The sequence below is a fragment of the Cydia splendana genome, chromosome 1 (assembly GCF_910591565.1).
Source record: "Cydia splendana chromosome 1, ilCydSple1.2, whole genome shotgun sequence".
NCBI lineage: Eukaryota > Metazoa > Arthropoda > Insecta > Lepidoptera > Tortricidae > Cydia > Cydia splendana.
Genome location: NC_085960.1, coordinates 27647011 through 27669214, shown reverse-complemented (window position 1 = coordinate 27669214; position 22204 = coordinate 27647011). Strand labels below are relative to the sequence as shown.

Genomic DNA, 22204 nt, shown 5'->3' with positions numbered 1-22204 from the left:
AGCCTTGACCGGATTTCTTTAGGCAACCCTATTTTTTTATGTTCAGGGACATATTTTCTTTCATATTTTCATAGTTTCATCCGTCAGACAGATTGGTGAAGGTCGACTATAGAAACGGGATCGTGGGATCTTAGACCAATCGTTGTCGATTATCGTAACGATTTGACATACACACGGTAGATAAAACTGCGCAAATCGGACTGCACAGAGCGGTTACCGCGAAAACCGAAGTTCGCAATTTGCGGGCATTTTTCTCTGTCACTCTAATTACGCCTTCATTGGAGTAAAAGAGAAAGATCCCCGCAATTTGCGAATTTCGGTTTTCGCGGTAGCCCCTCAGTTTTATCGCTACGATTTATCGTTACGTAGCCGTTACGTAGTGAGTAGCCGGGGTAAATAATAAGTTAAGGAGTCTACAGACGTTGCAACAAATGGCATGCGACTTTAGATGATTATTTTGCTTAAGTATTATGATTATCAATGATGTTTGGAAAGGCCGTTATATTTGGATAAAAAATCAGGTTGACCACTACGGTCTCGGAGTAATTAACAATGGAGCCGCCATTAACAGGCGTTCCCCTCTTGGTTATATCCTCTAATAGCCGGTTTAGACTCTCGGCTCGCGGCTCGTCTCGCGGCGCGTCTCGTGGCTTGCCTCGAGTGGCCTTGAGCGCATGAGCCCGTCGAGCTAATGATTACACTCTCGCCTCGTGGCTCGGCTCGAGGCTCGTCTCATGGCTCGTAAGCTCGTCGAGCTAATATATTTTAAACACTAACGGCACGGCATAAGGTTTATAATCGAATGACAAGTCGAACGCGAGTGTGAACGCAAGCGCGCGTCCCGCGCGAGCCCCTTTGACTCGTGCCCAAAAAACCGCTCCTCCACGCGAGCCAGGCGAGCGCAAGCCGGGCCGCGAGACGAGTCACGAGCCTACCGTTCACACTCGCGTCTCGTGGCGCGGCTCGCGGCTCGTCTCGTGGCTCGCGCGAGAGTCTAAACCGACTATAAGACTACGGTGCAAAAAGTTTTTAGAGCACGGGCAACCCTAGGTCTCTATGGTAAACAGATTGTTGTCAGTTTTCAAAAAATATAATCTTGTCTTTGGTGAATTGTTACTGTGATGTCGTCGTCGAGTATCGAGTGTCGTCGTCTTTTGTAAAGTTTTATCAAGGTAACGTTTGTTTATTATTGGTCACGAGAGAAAGCGTACTTTCTAACACATTATGATAATTAATCTAGTCTCCTTTAATTAAAGTCTACTGTAATAATTTTAACTATATTGGATGCCACTGGCCGGCGGCCATATTAAAATTTTAAGACGAAATTTACAACTTGCACTATTGAATCGCTTTAAATCTTCTTCATCGTAAGCCTAGTGTTTATTAGTGTTTTACTAATTCGTTTTATGCATATAATACTATCCCTTTAATGTAATAGTTGTCAGTTAACAATTTGTATTGATATTTTGCGTCAATAACATTTAGATTGTATTTATAGGTATCTTGATTGTTGACGCGTCTTGTTCGGTTCTAATCTAATTTGAAGTAGCGTTATGTAGTTGATAACGTTTATGACTTGTTTCAGATATTCCTGGACTTAACTTGGTGAACGTGATAAACTTCTCAAATAGCTTATGTATCTAAAAGTGACTTGTAATAAATTTTGTTTAGTGTCGGACTTGAACAAAAAATAATTGTGATCAGTTTCTAATTTTAATTACCCCTAAGTGGGATAGTTTGGCAAAATGATGACCGAAAATAGAATTAGTTCAAGTAATCACGTCGGTAACAGTATGAGCAATCAGAATAAGGGGTCTGTACACTTTCCTTTGTTGCGTTCGTTGTCATATAACGGAAAATTTATATGCTTATCCGTTTGTTTAAATTTTCAGAGACGTCGATAAAACTGTCGACGACATCGGTTGGAAATCAAAATTAAAAATACCCCCAAAAGATAGAAGAATAAGAACTAGTGTAAGTGATTTTCTTTACCTACCTACTACAAAATAATCGTGCGTGCACTTGGCACTTGGTGCTAATGTGACTAAGAAAATGCCACTGTAACATTATCTCGTAATCAAAATGAACTAAAATTAACCAAAGTCTATATAGCTTGTTAATTGTATTTCTATTTTTAGGATGTCACTGATACAAGAGGTAATGAGTTTGAAGAGTTCTGCTTAAAACGAGAGCTGCTGATGGGCATTTTTGAGAAGGGATGGGAAAAACCGTCCCCTATTCAAGAGGCTTCAATCCCCATTGCACTTAGTGGTAAAGATGTGCTCGCTCGAGCCAAAAATGGTACAGGCAAGACTGGAGCTTATTGTATTCCAGTTTTAGAACAGGTAAATTTGTATCACAATCATTTGTCATAATAAATTTATGTATAAGGTAGGCAGCCTTGAAATCCGCCACCCTACCAACAATGTCTATATTTACCATAGGATGAGGCAAATATTAGAAAGGGTGACTGACTCATATTATTTTTACAAGCTTTTATTTAGTTTCACCTGACCATTGTCAGTCTGTCTGTCTGTAATCAAATCTTGCAAGTTAACCCTTTACCGCATACAAATCCATATATGGTGGATATGATATTCAACTCTATTGACAGCTATTAAAGTTCAAATTTAAACAAATATTTTTTATTACATGTAGTAGGGGGTTAAATTTGATCCACTTCCCGGTTTCCGATTGAGCTGAAATTTTGCATGCATGTATAAATCGGATGACAATGCAATATTATGGTACCATCAAGCTGATCTGATGATGGAGACAGGAGGTGGCCACAGGAACTCTGTGATGAAACAACGCAATCTAATTGTGTAAGGGGTTTTTAGAATTGTCTCAATGAGTATTAGTTGTCTGTCGTAAGAAAAGTACAGTCAGCGATAAAAGCTTGTACCAAAAATGAAATTTTTGCCAAAAACTTATTCCTGTTTAATTTCATCTTAATAAATACTTTGCATCTTTTTCGTTGCTACAGGTATTAGGATTTGTGCAGTATTTTTCATTGTTTTAGTCTATTGCAATATAAAAATTAAGGTGATCTGATGATGCACACTGGAGGTGGCCATAGGAATTTTGTGATAAAACAGAATTATCTCAATGAGTATTACTAGTTGACTATTGAATGAAAAATACAGTCTGTGATAAGCTTATATCAAGAATTAAATATTGATTAAAACCTTTTTTATTTATCCCATCTTTTAGATGTTCCACAGTTCTTATACTTTTGCAGATTGATATGACATTCCGTCACTTCTAAGGAAGTCATTTAAATTAATTTAATTCTTATTAGCTTTGGTGAATCAAATTGTAGCATTACAAGCAAGTACCTATGCTTGTTTTTTTGTATTATTATCCATGTATGTAATATAGAACTTGTACTGTTCCTGTGCAAATGTTTTATGGACTATTTTAAATGATGATACTTTTGGATTCCCCTTCATTTTTTATAAATGAGAAAAAACAGTTCTGATTCAAACAGTATTTGTTAAGTTGTTATCATAATATACCTTCTCTAGTCTAATAGTTCTTAATATTTTTTTAGGTTGATCCTAAAAAAGACGCTATTCAAGCTTTAATTGTGGTACCAACTAGAGAGTTAGCACTTCAGACATCACAAATTTGCATTGAACTGGCAAAACACACAGACATACGCGTGATGGTTACTACAGGAGGGACCAACCTCAGAGATGATATTATGCGTATTTATCAAAATGGTAAGAATTTCAACATTTTAAATTGTTCAAAGTTTATTTCCCTTCTTCCTAAAACTATACATTCCATAGATCTTCAATTTCACAAAACATTTCTTAAATAATTGATCACTTAGAAATCTTTTTTATGTACCCATTACAAAAAGGCTGGACCAATTTGAGAAATTTTGGTTTTGATTGAAAGCTAGTTCAAATAATTATTGGGTTTCACTTGATTAAATGAATATTTTTCACGCCACTGTTCGGAAATATGGCAATAGATGATCTAAAACCAAGCTGGGAAGTAGGCAATAGCTGTAGCACCTGAATCACCACTACTACAATGTTTCATTGTTATTATCATCTGTCATTGGTGACGGTTCGCTACAGCAATGAGTATCATTTAAAACATAAAAATCAATAAAAGGTCTTTTTTGGCGCAACTTTTTCCTTCAAAAATAAAATTAGGTTATTTATAGGACCAATTTCTTGTTTAAAAAAAATTCGATTCACGCTTAAGGCGTTTTTTACTTTTGTAGCTGTTTGTGGTTTTTTAGCAAAAACGCTTCTAAGTTTAGAGTCGGTTTGAAGCAAACAACAGAAAAACGCCTCTTAAAATTGATAAAAAAAGTAAAAAAGGCGGGATCGGAAAATACTCACTGAATTGGATAGTGCAAATTGTGATTGACTAAAAATACAAGAAACACGTATCTACGCTCGCTATAAAAATGAGTTCTAGTGAATAAAATGATATTCTCACGCTGACGCCTACCGAAATTCAAGAGACAGCACAGGCAGTGGCTAGTAATTTGCTACCAGAGAAATCGCGGGCTAGTACTTATAGTTATGCAAATGTTTTCTTATTTCCTCGCAGTAGTCGTGAAAAGCACTAACTATGTAATGCCTCGGCCGGAAACGCTAAAGATGGACTCGTATTATTTGAGGGCCTCCACTGACGTGTCGGCCCTCAAACTCACTCGTCCATCTTTTAGCGGTTTTCCGTCCTCTCCTACAATGTACTATTATAGGAAAAGTTGCAAAAACTAAAGAGTTTTGATATTGTTGTAGTGTTATCAAATGGAATATTTTTATACCATTTGTTCCCATTGGGCACAATCTGGTGTAGATGAATGGGAATAGGCCATAAATCTTTTAAGTTAGTTCAAGAAATGTAAACAAACAAACAAAACGTGTGACTTGTTTATTAAGTCAATAATACTATACCATTGATACTGATACCTACCTATCAGTTGGTATTGTTTCTACCTACACTCTTTATAAATACCTGAAGCAAATAGTTTTAAAACTTCACTTTTTGTGGTTAATTGGTTATGTATGAATGTTAGGTAGCATACAAGCCAGGCAGGCCCAACAGGATTTTATTTCCACTGTGAATACAAATAGAACAGAATTTTTATTATTATTATGTACCTTACTACTTTTATAGAAGTGTAAGTTGTATGTTTAGAACCTTGTTTGCAAAACTAAACAGTATTTATACAGGATCCTTTTATACCCGGAACCATCCTGGTAAGATAGGGAGTGGGGGCCAGATTAAAGATTTCTAAGCTTAGAAGTCACAGGCCTAGCCTACAAAGCATATTTTATGTTTATATATGTATGTATGTAGATTTACCATCTGCATCGAAACTACTTTATTATGATGATATTTATTGGATTCCCCTTCACTTTCTATAAGTGAGAAAAAACAGTTCTGATAACTTAATTATGGTTGGTATATTTCATACTGAAGTAGTGATTATATTCTAATAGTTTTTTACTATTCCAGTGCAAGTGATTATTGCCACGCCAGGCCGAATGATTGATCTCATGGACAAGCAGGTTGCTAAGATGGACCAGTGCCGGATGCTGGTCCTAGATGAAGCCGACAAACTTCTTTCTCAGGACTTCAAGGGCATGCTGGATATGGTTATTTCACGGTCAGTATTTCATTGATATACAGTACAATCTCACTCAACACACGACACAAGAGGAAAATTTGGACTCATGGAAGTTACAGCAAACCTGCATGTATTTGGATGTTTATTTATCTTTATCAGAGAAATACACTATATTACAATAAATTAAAATAAAATTCAACCCTCATCTGCTTTTTAGTAATTTAATTATAAAAAAAGAAGGCAGTGTGATAAAGTAATCGCAGATAGTAAATTGTTATTTATTACATACATACCTGTCCGCCATGAAAGTAGGAGGGCTATTGCAAAGCAATATTATGTGGCTTTCTGTCAGAAAAGGGTCCTTATGCTTCAGAGGTAGGAGCTCTTTTCTCTGATGGAAAGCCACATATGCTAATTTGTTTTTTTATAAATCAAAGCATTTAAACACGTTAGCCTTTGTCATTTAACAAGCTTTATATATTTGTTTAAAAAGAAATGGAATATCTATAGTTCGTTTTTTTTAGCATTAGAAAGAACTTGAAAGAAGGTAAGCGATCTTGACATGTCTTTTAATTGAAAAACGCTTTTTAAAAATCAGTAACTATAACTTATGAAAGCAGAAGAATATAAATGATTGTATTAGATTCATAATTGTTACATATTTGCCGTAACATATTTTTAAAATGTGTTTTTTTCATTTAAAAGACATCAAGATTGTTTACCTTATTTCTAATGCTAAAAAAACGAACTATATTTAGCGATAGCCTAGGTTTTGTACTGTACAAACTACTGTACTGGTTACTAATTAAATCGACTTTCGCAGATTACCCAAAGAGCGCCAAATCTTGCTGTTCTCTGCCACATTCCCATTGAGTGTGAAGCAGTTCATGGAGAAGCACTTGAGGGAGCCGTACGAGATTAACCTCATGGAGGAGCTCACGCTGAAGGGAGTCACACAATATTATGCATTTGTACAAGAGAGGCAGAAGGTGCATTGTTTAAATACCCTATTTTCAAAGGTGAGTTATTATTAACCTAATTTATGTACTTTATAGGGTAATTCGCCAGTAACTGGCCACTTTTAGTAACTGGCCGCCCTAAACTAAAAATGAATAAATAGAATTCATTCTAGTATAAGGTGGCCAGTTAGAATTCATTTATAGTTTAGGGCGGCCAGTTACTAAAACCGGCCAGTTACTGGCGAATCACCCTATGTCTGTATGTGTATGGATTATTTTACATCGAAAAAGAAATAGGAGAAATGCAGTTACAGTTCATTAAATACAAATAATCAGAACTTATCCCTGTATAAGATCTCTTTCTCTTCCAGTTAACTTTAGAGGAAATGAGTACGGTTCCGTACGTCACACAATATTTATATTTGAGATGCTCACAATGAGCACTTTCATGTGATTGATACAGTTTGCAATTATTTTTTAGGGTTCCGTACCCAAAGGGTAAAACGGGACCCTATTACTAAGACTTCGCTGTCCGTCCGTCCGTCCGTCCGTCTGTCTGTCACCAGGCTGTATCTCACGAACCGTGATAGCTAGACAGTTGAAATTTTCACAGATGATGTATTTCTGTTGCCGCTATAACAACAAATACTAAAAACAGAATAAAATAAAGATTTAAATGGGGCTCCCATACAACAAACGTGATTTTTGACCAAAGTTAAGCAACGTCGGGAGTGGTCAGTACTTGGATGGGTGACCGTTATTTTTTTTGCTTTTTTTTCGTTTTTTTTTTTTTGCATTATGGTACGGAACCCTTCGTGCGCGAGTCCGACTCGCACTTGCCCGGTTTTTTATTTACCCCTAAAAGTAGCCCCTATCTTTAAACTTCTTTTATTTAGATACGTTACATGTTCGTCTTTCTTAGTATGTGTACCAAATTCCAACTTAATTGGACCAGTAGATTCTTAGCAAACTGTGACAGGCAGACTGACGGACACACAAGTGATTCTATAAGAGTTCCGTTTTTTTCCTGTTGAGGTACGGAAGCCTAATAATGGATACCAAATGAAGAAGTAATAGTTAGAAAAACATAATCAAGTGTTGGGGGGCCACAATCTTTTAAGCCTCTCCTCGAGTAATAGTGCTTACTAAACTAAGCAAACATTGTCATGGCTTTTTTCCTGAATCACTTTGTGCAACAACATATTTTTTAGTTTTACTGTTACTGAACTTGATTTTATGTTGTAGTTATTTTCACCCAATTTTTATTGATATACTGCAAATAGGTGTAAATAAGTTTGTACAAACTGCCATTATAGTGGGTTCCTGATAACATAATACATATAATGATAAATAAGCAATATTCGATAACCCTACTAAATGTTATCTTCACTATCAGAAAATCAATGAAGTGCATAATAAACAAAGTTAAATTGGGAAAACTGGATTGAAAAACCGATTAAATTCCGTTTGCACTGTCATGCAGTACCTACTCCAGGCTTTCAAGTTGATCACAGACTAGCCAAAAGGCTCCCTAAAGTCGCCAACTACAACGCAGCGCAGCGGGACATGAGCGGGGTGGTAGCGAGGCCGTGGTGTGCTGCGTCCAAGTGCGGGATGTAAGTGCAACATACCGCGTTAGCGCTTCGGTCACGCCCCTTGCAGTGTGAAGGATATTTCATTAGGCGGATCCACACAGAACGAGCCGTCTCACGAGGAAATTGCCGCGCGAAGTAGCTCGGTCGGTGGAGACGTGCCTCGCTCGAGGCAATGTAACCGAGGCACGCCTACACAGACCGAGCTGCTTCAATCCGCAATTTCCTCGCGAGGGGGCTCGTTTTGTGTGGACCCGCCTGTTTAGGTTTGGCCGCTAAGACCAGGGCAATGTTGCCTTTAGGCAGGTAGTGTTCACACTTTGTTTGTGCTGCTGCCGCTACCGTCAAGATGCGAGCGCCCACAGGGTGTGAAACTTTGAATTTCACTTTGATTTATTCTTATTGCATTGTTTTGTTACAGTTACAAATAAACCAGTCCATCATTTTCTGCAATTCAACTCAGCGCGTGGAGCTGCTGGCCAAGAAGATCACGGAGCTGGGGTACTGCTGCTATTACATCCACGCGCGCATGGCGCAGGCGCACCGCAACCGCGTGTTCCACGACTTCCGCGCCGGCCTGTGCCGCAACCTGGTCTGCTCCGACCTGTTCACTCGCGGTATCGACGTGCAGGCCGTCAACGTCGTCATCAACTTCGACTTCCCGCGCATGGCCGAGACTTACCTGCACCGCATCGGCCGCTCGGGCCGCTTCGGCCACCTCGGTATCGCCATCAACCTGATCACGTACGAGGACCGCTTCGCCCTGCACCGCATCGAGCAGGAGCTGGGCACGGAGATCAAGCCGATCCCGAAGGTCATCGACCCGGCGCTGTACGTGGCGCGTCCCAGCGAGGAAGACGATGCGGACAAGTAACCTGCGACGCGCTCGTGCCCGTCGCTACTCGCGCCGCTAGTGCCAGCGCCGCCGACTGACTGGTGAATGGATTACTATAAAAATATAAAACGAAAAACTTATTTGTAAAAAGTGTAATGAATTTATTGTAACGAAATGTGCGTGTAAATAGTTTATCGTGAAATAAGACTTTAAACCTGAAATGGGTTACTTTTTTAAAGTGTATATAAAACGAACATCGGGACTTGCGAGAGGCGTCTACGTTCTTTGTCCATATTGGATACTGTGCGTGAATTCCTATATTGTTAAAACGTAAAATATTTATCTGAATCTGTGGGAGTCTACCTAGATTTGTCAGTGAAATTAACATAAATTGTGGTAGACTTTGGACAGATGTTGATGAGGATACTTGCCCATATTTAGTACAGTAGAGCTAGCGCCGGTTTTCTTTTACAAATGAATTTCTTAAAACTTAATTCTGTGATATGGGTGAGTATGAACAGTCTAGCTCTGCCGATCTGTCAAATTAATATTGTGATAAATGATTTAAAAAAACCAGTGTCAAGGACATTGTCTTTGTCTGCTTGGGACATTGTCTATACCATCAAGCCGTGTTTATATTTCATATTAATGTCATTAAATTATTTTCGAGTGTAAAGCAGCTAAGTCACAGTAGGATAATTTAAGGTGGTGTAAGGTTTGGTAGGCATGTCTAATGGAACAAATCAAATCTATTTTATAATTCTTTTTCTGGTTTCTGAGAGAAATGTTCACATAACAAGGGCCAAGAAATGAAGTGATTCCGAAAGACTTGTATTAATAAATTGGTGAAAATGATAGATGCAGCTGGCGCCTACCTTACCTTATGGGGATGAATTTTTTGTTGAATTTAGATAAAACTGTGACTTCAACGAGGCTGGGCAATGAACAGTACTGCTGCGGCTTGCAGTCACGGTACATTGCTTGGTCTAGGGGAATTTTAATTTAGAGAGTATTTAGTTTTGATTATTAAAGTAACATGATATTTTTGACTCTCTGGGGAAATTAATTATGGGGAATGTCAAGTGAAGAGTTAAAACGTTTGGTCTGTATTTTCAGTCAGTAAGTTGCTTAATGTAAAATTGAAAAAAAAAAAAATAACTGTGTTCAGTATTACTTGGAATAAATAATTTCCTATACCTAGTGTGGCACTGCCTTTCAACGACTTGTGCCCGAGGACACTTGACCAATCGGCTAGTACCTGATCTTAATTGTCAATATTGTTGCAGAGTTCTGCCTAGGAATTATAGTACTATTTGATGTTCACATTTGTAATTTGAAACTGTCACTGTAATTTTATTAACATAAATAATGCTGACTTAAGTGTAAAAGAGTTGTGCTATGTTCATATCTACAGTCTGAACATACTTTGATAAAATAGTCCACTGTTGATTTTATACTTCACTGCGCTATTTTTTGTATCTATTAGATTTAATAGTTGCAATTTTACTTTCGAAAACATAGTCAACAAATGATTATAGTTAGCTCTGGTATGTGTTATGATAAGTATGAAACAAGAGATTGTAAAGAAAGTGCTTTTTGTTGACATGAGTGTAAATGTATATACATACGGTCAAACCGTTACAGAGAGGCGAAACAAAACAAGAAAGATGCAGCAATAGGAGCTATTCGTCTGTGATAATCTGCTTGCTGACTATGTTTTAGGTCTATTTGAATATGGGTTTGATTTGGTCTTCCGATATGCTAAGTAATGCCGTGAATCAAGTCATGTATGTTTGATGGCGATATGTTACAGATAGTCCAAATAATATGTATAGATCGTAAAGTGCCCGTATCCTTGAATCAGTTAACAAAAAATATATACTGAATTTAACATCCAGTGACAATTTGACAATTATTAACCATATCATCTAGATTTTTTTATAACTCATGTAATTATTTACTTAACAAATCATGCCTTTATTATTATCTATACACTAGCATTTTGCAAATTTAGTGTTTTCCAGTGGCAGTGTCATTAAAATTCTGTGATTTTGTTTTTGATATTAAAAAAATATATTATTGTTGAAAATTGGCCAAAATAAACTCTTCACGCCAAATGTTTGTTGTTATGATTCACGGGCCACTTGCATCATTCGCTAACCCGGGGTTAACCGGTTAAACGTGGAGTTACCATGGTTACCAGTACAATTTGACATTGGGTTAACGGTTTAACCGGCTAACCCTGGGTTAGTAGGATGGTGCAAGTGGCGCTAGCCTTCGTAAACTTGAACGCGAAGCCCGTACACCCGTACGCATTTAGACGTGATAACGTCTTATAAATCGATGAACACCGGTAGCATGCACGAAAAAGTGTCACGTTGTGGACAGATCTCCATGGTAATGTTTTGTTATGACGTTATCACGCAAAATTATCGTCCGTAAACCAGAGAAGGTAGGATTGTATAGAAGTGGTATACGCGTGCCACCGTGAGGGACAAAACATACGCAAATGCGACACTGATTGGCCGAATTCATTTGTTGCCCACCATTATCCATACTAAAAAACCGGCCAAGTGCGAGTCGGACTCGCACACAAAGGGTTCCGTACCATTATCTATAAAAACGGTCACCCATCCAAGTACTGACCCCGCCCGACGTTGCTTAACATCGGTCAAAAATCACGTTTGTTGTATGGGAGCCCCACTTAAATCTTTACTTTATTCTGTTTTTAGTATTTGTTGTTATAGCGGCAACAGAAATACATCATCTGTGAAAATTTCAACTGTCTAGCTATCACGGTTCGTGAGATACAGCCTGGTGACAGACGGACGGACGGACGGACAGCGAAGTCTTAGTAATAGGGTCCCGTTTTACCCTTTGGGTACGGAACCCTAAAAAAGGTGGGGAACAAATGAAATGTGAGACTGTGACAAGGACAAAGAAAATAGCTCTTTCGCTGCTACTCCTACTGAAAGATACATAAGACTATCCCGTTCTGTCAGTTACCCCCACCACTCATGCGAGATCCAGGTATATCCTAGATTCATGCCGTAAACCGACTTTACAGACAACCATATTTTTTTGCGAACGAAACGCAACTGTCACTCGGCTCGATTCAGAAAATGAATTAGATTTCTACTAGACTTCAACAAGTTACGATACGGATAATTTAAAGATGGACTTCCGGTTCGAGCGCCATCTTGATGGCACGCGTCGGGATCAATTGCTTTGTTTTTTGCTCATTAATATTGTTTAAAGTGTAATATCGATAGCCTATTATACAGTAAACTAATGTGGTAGTGTGCAGTGAATGGAGACATATTTAATTACACATATTTAATTACATTAAAAATTAAATTAAATTTAATTAAATTTAATTTATTAAAGTGTTATAGTGAATGGAGAATTTATCTTGAAGCACGTTTAACCATCATTTTGGAGTCAACGGCCGGTTGTCCACGTGTTTCTTGTAAAGCCCGCTATCGCTTTACAAGAGCTAAATCACCGTACACTGTCCTGTACATACTAACCGTACAATTTCAATCGTTTTACCCTGCTACTACGACCTTGACACTGGCGAAATAGCCCCAATGGGCTGAAGCCATAATTTTAAAAGAATGAATGAATAATTTAAAGATATTTGTAAGATAGATATGTCAAATTTGACGTTTCAGCGATTCTGGAGGTCCTCTTGAACTAGCAGGAGATCTAAGGTCCCGTTTTCTAAGGGGACTTTGCATTTTGGAGACAAAGCAAATCGCTTAGAACAGGTGTTCCTGGGGGTGATCTGAGTTAATTAAGCCCGGTTGCCAAGAGGTTCCCCCCAGTAGGTGGGCAGGGGAGGGGGGGTAAAAGTGCCTCCGGCGCGCCTCACTCTAAGCTTTATATCTGCATACATCTCGCAACTATATCAAGTTTGGTGTCATTTTCGTATAATTCGAGGATGAAGAATTCATTTCTGTGACTAAATTTTCACTCACCCATACAAAAAATTCGAAAAATTTAAAATTAAAAAAAAATCTTTAGATTTTTTTTTTGAAAATCCTCTACAAAATGTATACTATGAGGATTTGCTCTAGAAAAAAAATACCTGTGAATAGCCCAGTTCTCCTACTATACAGAATAGTAAACTCGTCAAACATTTTTTTTCATAACTCTGTTAAAAAATGTTTTGTGTCGCGCGGCGTACCTGCATTGTAAGAGTGGTATGCAACGTTTAGGATTTTTAAGTATGTTTAGATGATTTCTGATAAGTTATTCTTCTGGTGGTAGATTACATTAATAAATTACTTCTGGACGTGATATATATACAAATATAAATTAAATATATAAATAAAGATGTTGGGAAAACTTTCGCTAATAGAGTTAAGTATTATAAATGTGATAAAAACAACATAGGAGATGTTTGACAAAAAATGCGGGTTAAAATAAGATATATATTGTTCGTAATTGCCATTACATGCCCATGGGACTGTACATTTTAGGTGGGGTGTATTGGGGTAGTTAGCAGTAGTACCTTTACAGGACTGCCGGTCGGCCTGATTGCAGGTGGCAGTTGCTGCCTGGTCTGCAACTCTCCATAATATCTCCACTAGTGGCTCCAAGTAGCTGTTACGTGTGCAGCGGCCACACCCTGGTAAACCACGTCGACCCGTGGGCGAAACCTAGTGGAGGGTGTTATGAACGCCTTTGGCGGACATAGCTTTAAGTCGGGTGATCCCCCGCATTAGCACTTGAAGACCTCGTCGGTGTAGGAGGCGGGCAACGTCGATAGGCAAACGCAACCGGCAACTACAGCGGTCAGGCAAGGTACTCGTGGTGTGCCTTTAGCGGGCGTACGTCAGGATACTATTAGTGACATACGGCCGACCACTGCACCTTACATCCCTAGTCAGTCGTATCGGTCACCCGATCCATTGGCAGCAGGGGGTCAAAGGCGAGAGAGTGGATCTGCACCAGCGCAACTGCTCGTCCACTTAAATATATTCACGCGCAGATGACTCCGGCAACGTTTCATGGATTATGAGCTTCTGAGAAGTCCTGCGGCGATGAGGTACTGGTGGTGGGGTAAGGGTATGGTGTGCCCGAGCCTTAGTTGGTGCCTTGCACGTTAGGCGGCCGGGTGGTGATGGTCGCTCCGGGACTCGACTGAGACGAGAGGACTGGTTCGGCAGCACATCTGGCGACAAAGCAGCCCTGTTTAGGATCGCTCTGCTTTCCCCAATCCGGGGAGGGGCCTGGAAAAGGTGGCCTAAAAATAGTTCGTCTCACATCTGCACAGGTGGCAAACCGCGGTCACCTGTTCACCAATTAACGCGGTCGAAAGAAAATCCTGAACAAGACTCAAAAACATCTTATTATAGGCACTTGGAACGTTAGAACTCTTTTGGATAATGATCGTAATCTTTGCCCCGAGAGGAAAACTGGGCTCATTGCTAGGGAGCTGGACAAATATAACATAGACATCGCTGCCATAAGTGAAACACATCTCAATGGCTCAGGGGAGCTATGTGAGCGGCTTGGTGGTTACACCTATTACTGGAGCGGCAAACCACATGGAGAGCGGGCAGCAAATGGCGTTGGGTTTGCCATACGTAATCAATTGACAAGGTCTCTCTTGGAACTTCCAAAGGGCGTCAGCGACAGAATTATCACACTACGGCTTCAACTGACGTCTAACAAGTACATCCATCTCATTAGTATTTACGCACCTACACTGCCATCTCCAGATGAAGAAAAGATTAAATTTTACCAGGAACTACGTAGTATTCTTGAAAAAATACCGTCCGCCGATAAAATTATTCTGCTCGGCGACTTCAATGCTCGTGTTGGCGCCGAACATGGTTTGTGGGATGGGGTCCTCGGGCGTCATGGAGTCGGGAAATGTAATGCCAATGGGTTGGAACTTCTCACTCTTTGTGCAGAATTCGGCCTTTGCCTCACAAACACATGCTTTCGGATGCCAGAAAAATTTAAAACCACGTGGATGCACCCAAGATCTAAACACTGGCACCTCCTAGACTACGTGATAGTACGGCGGAGAGACTTGTCTGAGGTACTTGTCACCCGAGTCATGAGAGGCGCTCAGGGCTGGACGGATCACCGGCTTGTTAGGTCCAAACTGAAAATAAATATTGCAATCCCACGTCGAGCTCCACATAAAACACCAGCGAGGCTACCGTGTGCAAGGCTAATACATGATCAAGATCTGAGGCAGGAGCTGGATAATGCCTTTGGTACCGTTGCATCTGCTGTTTCAGAGTCAGCATCTATTGACGAACATTGGCGCACATATGCCACTACCTTACATAATTGTGCGTCACAAGTAATTGGCAAACCACAAAAAAGAAACCAAGACTGGTTCGATGACTCAGACGTGGAGATCAGGAAACTCGTTGAAGATTATAGACGCTCTTTGCGTAATTCTCCTACTGCTGAGCGAAACAAGGCTCATCAAAATCTTAAACTGAAAGTGCGTGCTTTAAAGGACAAATGGTGGTCAGAGAAAGCAACGGAAATGCAAAAGTATGCAGACACTAATCAAACTGGCAAATTCTTTGAGTGCCTTCAAACAATTTTCGGCCCAAGGTCTCAGAAAATAGCGCCGATATTCAACAAAGATAAGAGCTCCCGGTTAACTGAGCAGTGCGATATTCTCGCGCGCTGGGCAGAGCATTTTAAGGAGGTTCTCAATCCTGAAGCCCAGACCACTGACTTGTCATACATAGAAGCACTTGAAGATCTGCCCGTCGTAGAATACCTTGCTGATCCTCCATTGTTTGATGAATTCACAGCAGCAATAAATAGATTAAAGAACTCGAAGACACCAGGGGTGGACAGCTTACCGTCAGAAATTTACAAATACGGCGGACCTAACATTAAGGGCAGACTATTCGATCTTGTCAAGAAGATATGGGAGTACGAAGCTATCCCACAGGACTGGAAAGATGCCTCCATTTGCAAGTTGTACAAAGGCAAAGGTGATATTTCTGACTGTAGCTCCTACAGAGGCATCTCCCTCCTTTCTACTGCAGGAAAAGTTTTAGCTCATATCATAAACAAACGTTTGTCCCTCCTTGCGGAGACACTGCTCCCAGAAACCCAATGCGGTTTTCGCCCAAACAGAGGTACGATTGATGCAATCTTTGTTGTAAAACAAATTCAAGAAAAAAGCCTAGAACAACATCGTCCTCTGTTTATGTGCTTTGTTGACTTAGAAAAAGCCTTCGATAGGGTGCCACGAGATGCTCTTTGGGTTGTGTTGAAGAAAACTGGCTGTCCTGAAAAATTCGTAAACTTAATACGCCAATTCCATGTGAATATGATGGCAAAAGTTCGTCATGAAGAGAATTTTTCAGACACATTTCCAGTGACGTGCGGTGTGAAGCAAGGATGTGTCTTAGCGCCAACCCTTTTTGCGCTATACTTTGCTGCTGTGCTGAAGGATGCGACAAAAACGTGTAGTGGACGTATAGAAATTAGCTCCAGATCAGATAAGTCCATTTTCGATTTGTCGCGCTTTAGGGCCAAAAGTAAAGTCACGAAGCACTCGATATTGGACATACTTTACGCGGATGACGTTTGCCTTATGGCTGATTCAGCAGAATCTCTCCAGTCGTATGTGGACTCTCTCCATGCGTCATGCTGTAAGTTTGGCTTGGTGATAAGTGCGGCAAAAACGCAAATTCTTGTACAACCACCTAGGGGTTGTCACATGGAATACTCCAGTATCAATCTGGATAACAAAGCTCTTGAAGAAGTGCCACGTTTCAGGTACTTAGGAAGCCAACTCCGCAATGACAATACCTTAGCGTCTGAAATACCATCACGCATAGCCAATGCAGCTGCTGCATTTGGCAAGCTCAGCAACCGTGTGTGGAGGTCGCACGATTTGAAGCTGTCCACAAAAATTATGGTTTACAAAGCTATCATCATACCCACTCTGCTTTATGCCTCAGAAACGTGGTGCAGCTATAAATCAGACATGAAAAAACTGGACACCTTCCACCTACGTTGTCTGCGCTCAATTTTACGTATAAAGTGGCAAGACAAGGTACCGAATACGGAAGTTTTACGTCGCGTCGAGATGCCTGGTATTGAAGCACTGGTCATGAAGCATCAGCTAAGGTGGTGTGGCCATGTCGTGCGTATGGAGAATGAGAGACTGCCCAAAGCAGTTTTCTACTCAGAGCTCTCTTGTGGAAAGCGGAAGCAGGGGGGCCAGTACCTGCGACATAAAGACGTTCTTAAACGCCACCTCGTCGCTTGCGGGATGCCGACTGACTGCTGGGAGGGCATTGCATTACAAAGATCGGAATGGCGTTCTAGTGTTCATAAGAAAGTAGCTCAATTTGAGCAGCAGCGTCTGGAAGACCTGGATGCTAAGCGTCATATCCGCAAGACGCGACCTAAGCCCTCCTACACATACACCCGCAACTTGACTGGACAACTCCATTGCGCATCGTGTGACCGCATCTTCAAGACAAAGTTTGGCTTTGCGAGCCACATAAGGGCATTTCATAATCCGGATAAGAATTGTTGATGGGGTCGCCATTGCCGCAAGGAAGGAAGAGAGAGACATTTTAGGTTTTTTTTAACGCAGTTGCACCTCCCTGCGCATTTTGTTTTACAGCGGCTACGGATAAGCTCTAAACAAGCAGCAGCCGCCGCAGGTAGGCTTGTCCATATGGGCTCCCAATAACCATGTTGTTTGGACCAGCCCCAGTCAGCAGGGCATGGTGGCTGTTGCTGAGGGGCTATAATCTGTCCCCAAACATAGACCAAATCCTACACCGGAACATGCGACACAACTGAAAACCGCCGTGTCGCCGAAATAATTTTCGTGCAGAAAACCCTAGAGGAAAAGCAAACCGCTCTATGTGCGTTCCTTGATGTTGAAGGTGCTTTCGACAATACGCCCACAGAGACCATACTCAATGGTATGAAATCAAAGGGAGTAGACGAAACCACCAGATGGGTACATAGCATGCTCTCGAACAGAGTAGCCACTCTGATCATCAATACTATATGTATATAGAGCATGCATTTTATACCACTAAAGGGTGCCTACAAGGAGGCGTTTTACTTCTTGCAATCATGTCAGGCCAAGACTTTGATACACAAGGATATGCCGACGACCTTGTAGTCATCGTCAAAGGCCCTTGCCTCAACACAATATCCAACCTAATGCAAGGAGCTCTAAACACAATATTCAAATGGTGTAGAGATAATGACTTGTCCATTAATCCGAGCAAGACTGTAATAGCCATTTAACCATTCACAAGGAAACGGAAGCTCGATAAACTCACAAAACCAAGACTTAATGGACAAATAATACCGTTCTCGGCAAAGGTCAAGTATCTAGGGTCACCTTTGACCAAAAGTTAACTTGGAACCCTCACCTGAGAAACATTATACAAACAGCGAAAATGGCCATGTGGTCATGCTGTCGAATGGCAGGAGCAAGATGGGGCTTAAGATCCAAATTGCTATGTGGTTATACACAGCGGTAGTGAGGCCAATTGTCACCTACGCCTCCGCAGTCTGGTGTAACAAAACCAGCCAAAAGACAGCAATAGACACTCTAAACAGCCTGCAACGCACGGCTTGTTTAACAGTAACAGGCGCCTACTGGGAGCGGCCCTAGATGCACTGCTGGACATCATACTACTCCACTTGCAGGTGCAAAAGGAGGCCAAGCAGTGCGTCTACAGAATATGCACGCTAAACAGGCCAAAATGGCGCTCTCAGGCATTAACCAATCTAAAGGCCTGGGTTTTTGCGAATAGAGCCCTTAGCATGCCCACTGATGACACGCACACCGAATGTCATCTCACCAAACTGTACACAGTAGAAATACCTCCTAGGGACAAATGGATCAACAACCAAATGTACGTCGAAGAGGGAAGCCACAGATACAGATGCTTCCCAGAAAGGCAATGATGTAGGATGTGGGATCTATGGTGAGAGATCTAAGCTCAGAGCTAGCGTCAGCATGGGCACACTGGCCTCAATCTTCCAGGCAGAAGTCTTCGCCATCAACAAATGTGCGGAGATCAACCTGGATAGAAACCTAAGACACCAGCTTATCTACATCAACTCAGACAGCCAGGCTGCTCCGCTGGCACTAGAATCCCTTGAGTCAAACTCAAAACTAGTCCAGAACTGTAAAACAAACCTAAATGCACTGGCTTACTCCAACAAAGTTACACTTAGATGGGTACCAGGTACCAGGGCACTCCGACATTAACGGAAACGAAGAAGCGGACGAACTTGCTAGAAAGAGCGCAGACACACCCCTGGTCGGCCCAGAACCCTTCTGTGGAAGCACAAAACGAGATGCATATTCTCTGCTCAGCAACTTAGAAAAAACGAGAGCAATCGATTGGTGGAAGTTCGTTAAAGGACAAGAACACTCGAAAGCTCGATCAAAGGGTTCAACAGCAAAACTGCTAAGGAGCTTTTAAGACTCAAAAGGCACAAAACCTGCGCGGTGACCAGAATACTGACTGGACACTGCAAGTTGAACAAACATATGTTTCAAATTGGCAAGAAACAAGATGCGAAATGCAGGTTCTGTCAGGAGTCAGAGGAGACTGCAATGCACATTCTCTGTTCTTGTGGACTACTAATGTCAAAAAGAAGTACCTACCTAGGGCGACACGTAGTGCAACCCTATGAGGTACAAAACATTACGGCCCAAAGAATCTGGAACTTTCTGGATGCAACGGGCATTAGTAATGAACTTAAAGGGCCGTCACAATAGATCAATGCTGGTCAATGCGACACTCAAAGGCCCACAACACCACAATAATAATAATAATAACCCCGCGGGGGCAGCTTGTGGCGAGCTGACGGTGAGTGGCGACACCGCGGACCCCTATTTCAGAGGGCACTTTCATCTGGCCCTCGCCTCTGTGCTTGCCTTGATTGGCCGGCCAGAGTAGAGTCGCAAGAGCGGGACCTATGCTCCAGGTTGGAAGTGTAAAATGTCATAACGCCGGCGGCCTGCTGAACGGATTACCGGGATCTGGCTACCGCAGACTCACCTCTCGACAACCTCACAGCCACTCCAAAGTGTTGCCCTGTTGTCGCACTGTGCGTGCGGCCATTGCGGGGCCCACTCAATGAGTTGGCGAGTCACCACCTGTCTTATACAATTTTGAGACTGATTGTCACGGCAGGTGTCCGCTAGTCTCCTCCCATAGCCCTATATCCAGTCCATCCAACATTCAAATCAAATAGCCTATGACCTTAGTTTCTATCGCAGCACAAAAGTACTGCACTGCAATAGTCTTTGCACCTGGCGGGGACCATCTCCGGATGTATCACATTGTGCGTTCGGGGATGGTATCCGCCACGTGCATCCCTTGCTTTTAGATTAAAGTGTCTTAAAGGGCCTCTGCGCTGTTGGCTTCGGCCCCACGTACGCCTCCCAAAGGTCCGGGACCCCATGGTCCCGAGATATGGAACAGACATACAAATAATAATAATGTCCCGCGGGGGCAGCTTGTGGCGAGCTGACGGTGAGTGACGACACCGCGGACCCCTATTCCAGAGGGCCCTGTCATCTGGCCCTCACCTCTGTGCTTGCCTTGATTGGCCGGCCAGAATGGAGTCGCAAAAGCGGGACCTATGCTGCAGGTTGGAAGTGTAAAATGTCATAACGCCGGCGGCCTGCTGAACAGATTACCGGGATCTGGCTACCGCAGACTCACCTCTCGACAACCTCACAGCCACTCCAAAGTGTTGCCCTGTTGTCGCACTGTGCGTACGGCCATTGCGGGGCCCACTCAATGAGTTGGCGAGTCACCACCTGTCATTTACAATTTTGAGACTGATTGTCACGGCAGGTGTCCGCTAGTCTCTCCCATAGCCCATTATCCAGTCCATTCAACTTTCAAATCTATAGCCCATGACCTTAGTTCCCATCGCAGCACAAAAGTGCTGCACTGCAATAGTCTTTGCACCTGGCGGGGACCATCTCCGGATGTATCACATTGTGCGTTCGGGGATAGTATCCACCACATGTATCCCTTGCTTTTAGATTAACGTGCCTTAAAGGGCCTCTGCGCTGTTGGCTTCGTCCCCACGTACGCCTCCCAAAGGTCCGGGACCCCATGGTCCCGAGATATGGAAAAGACATACAAATAATAATGTTAATTTTATCACATTTATAATACTTAACTCTGTTGGCGAAGTTTTCCAAACATCTTTATTTATATATTTAATTTATATTTGTATATATATCACGTCCAGAAGTAATTTATTAATGTAATCTACAACCAGAAGAATAACAACTTATCAGAAATCATCTAAACATACTTAAAAATCCTAAACGCTGCATACCGCTCTTACAATGCAGGTACGCCGCGCGACACTAAACATTTTTTTTAACAGTTATGAAAAAAAAATGTATGACAAGTTTACTATTCTGTATAGTAGGATAACTGGGCTATTCACAGGTATTTTTTTTCTAGAGCAAATCATCATAGTTTAAATTTTTTAGAGGATTTACGAAAAAAAAAATTAAAAGATTTTTTTTGAATTTTGAATTTCTCGAAATTTTTGTATGGGTGAGTGAAAATTTAGTCACAGAAATGAATTCTTCATCCTCGAATTACACGAAAAAGACACCAAAGTTGATATAGTTGCGAGATGTATGCAGATATAAAGATTAGAGTGAGGCGCGCCGGAGGCACTTTTACCCCCCCTCCCCTGCCCACCTGCTGGGGGGAACCTCTTGGCAACCGGGCTTAATCAGCTCAGATCACCCCCAGGAACACCTGTTCCAAGCGGTTTGCTTTGTCTCCAAAATGCAAGGTGGTGGACCTTAGATCTCCTGCTAAACTCTTGAACGATTTCGACAAGTTATGATATGACTTAGATATCCAAGTCACATCTAGTCGATATCTAATGTAGATCTAGTTGATCTCTAAATCGTCTTAAGATCTTGTGATTATCTCGAAATCCGAATAGGCCTGAATGTCGTAAATAGTGTGGAAGAGTGATAGAGAGAGATATGACTACGATACGCTACGGAGCGTTAACGATTGGCACGTTGGCTACGCGCCCTGATACTCTTCAAACTGCTGAATCGAATCAAACAGACCTAACGCAAGGAAACTCGCATTCACGTAAAAAAAACCCATCGAAATCGGTCCATCCGTTGGAGAGCTACGATGACAGACTTAGGTGTCAAACATTATAACACCCC

General features: G+C 41.5%; 1 protein-coding gene and 1 long non-coding RNA gene across 2 annotated transcripts in view; both read left to right on the top strand.

Moving 5' to 3' along the window:
- The window catches only part of LOC134798037 (uncharacterized), a 189855-nt gene that overhangs the window by 75761 nt on the left and 91890 nt on the right, over positions 1–22204 (top strand). The gene's annotated exons all lie outside the window — the stretch shown is intronic.
- Positions 1047–11105, top strand: LOC134797480 (ATP-dependent RNA helicase me31b). The gene is made up of 8 exons (XM_063769720.1): positions 1047–1172; positions 1586–1813; positions 1893–1974; positions 2139–2345; positions 3554–3725; positions 5491–5641; positions 6426–6621; positions 8575–11105. Exons 2-8 carry the CDS (start codon positions 1746–1748, stop codon positions 9025–9027), a joined length of 1329 nt encoding a protein of 442 aa, XP_063625790.1. The 5' UTR covers positions 1047–1172; positions 1586–1745; the 3' UTR covers positions 9028–11105.

Bases quoted from the DNA above. Each gene is read 5' to 3' on its own strand.
- LOC134797480 (XM_063769720.1), top strand. From the start codon at position 1,746: ATGATGACCGAAAATAGAATTAGTTCAAGTAATCACGTCGGTAACAGT. The intron at 1,975-2,138 runs GTAAGTGATTTT...TTCTATTTTTAG, and splicing joins ATAGAAGAATAAGAACTAGT to GATGTCACTGATACAAGAGG. The intron at 6,622-8,574 runs GTGAGTTATTAT...GTTTTGTTACAG, and splicing joins TAAATACCCTATTTTCAAAG to TTACAAATAAACCAGTCCAT.